The sequence below is a fragment of the Argentina silus genome (genome assembly GCF_951799395.1).
Source record: "Argentina silus genome assembly, chromosome: 1".
NCBI lineage: Eukaryota > Metazoa > Chordata > Actinopteri > Argentiniformes > Argentinidae > Argentina > Argentina silus.
The window spans coordinates 33112696-33115195 of NC_139655.1; the positions used below are offsets into that span (position 1 = coordinate 33112696).

Below are 2500 nucleotides of genomic sequence, written 5' to 3' on the forward strand. Positions count from 1 at the left end.
GTGTGTTTCCCGCCTGTGTGATTGTCTACCCCGCCCTGATTGGCTTCACCTGTTCCTCATCATCCTTCTCTGTGTGTTTAGTCTGTGTGTTCCCCTGCCTCTGTGCCAGTTCGTCTTTGTACCTTGCGTCAAGCGGTCCAGCGATTTTTCCTAGTTATTTTGATCCCTGATGGTGTTCCTGACTTTGCTTTTTGCCTCCCCCTTTTCGGATTATCTGCCTGCCTTTTTGAACTGCCTACCTGTGTACCAAACCCTGCTTTGTCTACCCCCTCCTCCTAGATTATCTGCCTACCCATTGACTGCCTCCCTGTGTACCAAACCTTTTTTGATAGTAAAGACTATTCTATTGGATTTAAGTTTTTGTCTCCGAATTGTGCATTTGAGTCCTCTGCCTAAGTAACTCCAGTCATTACACAAGTGAGCAAAGCTCCCCAAAAATAACCTCCCTTTTTACTCAAACCCCCGTTGAATAATCACATGTTCAACAACGGAGTATTTGGGAGGGAGTGGTGGGTTATTTCAGTAATTTAGTAATTCAGTTCAGCGCTGTTTTGCAGAAGCAAAATGCATAATGTATAAGTAAAGCTTGGAGTAACCGAGCCTTGCGCGAGTAATGCATGGATGCTGCCGCTAGCCTTGACAGGTTTGTTCAAAGAGTGTACCACGGGAAGTAACATAAAGGAAGCCTTCTTAGCCTGTGCAACCATCTACTCACTGTCTACTCTCCCCTGTGGTAATGCAGTAGCAACCTTTTAACCGACGTTTAACTGACGTTTACCCTGGTGTGATAGAGCGCAAGGCCGTGACGCCTCCTGCCTGGACGGTTCTGCACAAGAAAGCAACATAAAGGAAATCCGCTATACAGTATATATGTGATATAATCCAATGGCGAGCCTAGTACATACAGTGACCTTACTGGAAGTACAAAGTAGCCTACGACGTTGTCTGTACATTGTTGAGAAGATGCTGTGAGTCACACCAAGGTGACCTAACAACCTTTCTAGCAACGTAAGCGACTGAGGTGTTTGTCCGTGACAAATGTGATTTGAACACCTGGTATTGATCTAGGTCTTAGAGGGCACCCCTCACCTCGGCATTTAAAATGGCCGTCTTCTCCTCCCACTCTCTGTTGGCGAGGGCCTGGGCTCCTCTCTGCTCCTCTTCTCTCCTCGTCCTCGCCTCTTCTTCTCTCCGTCTTTCCTCCTCCTTTCTCTTTCGACGCTCCTCCTCTCTCAAGGTCTCTTCTCCCTCTCTCTTTCTCTCCTCCTCCTCCTCCTCTCTCTTCCTCTCCTGCTCTTTCCGACTCTGTTCCTCCTCTCTCTGTTTCTCCTCCTCCTTTCGTCGTGTCTCCTCCTCCTCTCTCCTCCTCCGCTCCTCCGCCCTCTTCTTCGCCTCCTCCTGTAGTTCTTTCACTCTCTCCTTGTGCTGGGAAAGCTGGAGGGGAGATCAAAGAGAAATATTCACATATTCAAATTCCTTTTCCCTCCGTTGAACAAACGAGGCGTCAGTCACCTAACGCACCAACCACCAGGGGTTCCGTCAACCCGACAATTGTCCGTCATTTTACCGATTTTCTTTATATAGAAGGGTTGACGGAAAGATTCCAAATGCTATCCGTCATTTTGACAGACAAGAAACATTGCGGAAAAAGACAGAACTACAATTAAAACGACAAAAAGCAAAGAATCGGTGGAAGAATACCCTGTTGTTTCAGCCGCACCTTGCTGTGTGACCTCACTGGTGCTGTCATAATGATTGACACCAGATGTCCAGGCTTGGTGTGCCTGCTTCGTTCTATTGCATTCAAACTGATGTAGCGGTGGGTGTGGATTGTTGGCTGCCCCGAGCCCTGATCGGTAAACGCGTAACAGAAATAATGATGGGTAAAAATTGACTGTGACCGATTTATTTTAACCTCGTCCGTCATGTTGACAGATTCAGATGTATTTTTACCGAACCTCTGCCAGCCACGTGTGTGGGCAATGAGTAGAAAGGTCCCGAGAGAGAGAGAGAGAGAGAGAGAGAGAGAGAGAGACACACACACACACACACAGGAGTATGCCAATGTACAGCACATTGCATTGGTATGTGTGTGTGCATACAAATGTAAACATGTGTGCGAGCCTGTGACTCTGTGTGTGTGTGTGTGTGTGTGTGTGTGTGTGCGCATACTCTCACGTGCGTGTGCATGTGTGAAAGTGTGTGTGCGCTTGTGTGTATGTTGAGGCCCTCACCTGGGTGTGAGTATCCGCCCCATCCTGCTGCAGTAGCTGTATGTGTGTGTGCAGCTTGGCGATGGTGATGTCTCTCTCAGTGACCTCTGTGACCTTCTCTCTCTGGAGGCCCTGCAGAGCAGCCACCTGACGCTGGAGGTACACCAGAGCATCACTCCCCTCAAACGGCTGGACACAGGACACAGAGGGGTTCAACACTGTGTGTGTTGTGTGTGTGTGTGTGTGTGTGTGTGTGTGTGTGTGTGTGTATGTGTGTGTGTGTGTGT

General features: G+C 48.4%; 1 protein-coding gene across 1 annotated transcript in view; it reads right to left on the reverse strand.

The window, feature by feature from the left end:
• Positions 1 to 1504: 1504 nt before the first annotated feature.
• LOC310817242 (uncharacterized protein) overlaps positions 1505 to 2500 on the reverse strand; it is a gene marked incomplete at its 3' end in the record, with an annotated part of 22030 nt that continues 21034 nt past the window's right edge. Inside the window, exons 6-8 of the mRNA XM_083687709.1 lie at positions 2235 to 2402; positions 1702 to 1849; positions 1505 to 1512 (exon numbers count right to left, since the gene is read on the reverse strand). Of these exons, the coding sequence (XP_083543835.1) occupies positions 1505 to 1512; positions 1702 to 1849; positions 2235 to 2402 (324 nt within the window). The remainder of the gene's footprint in view (positions 1513 to 1701; positions 1850 to 2234; positions 2403 to 2500) is intronic.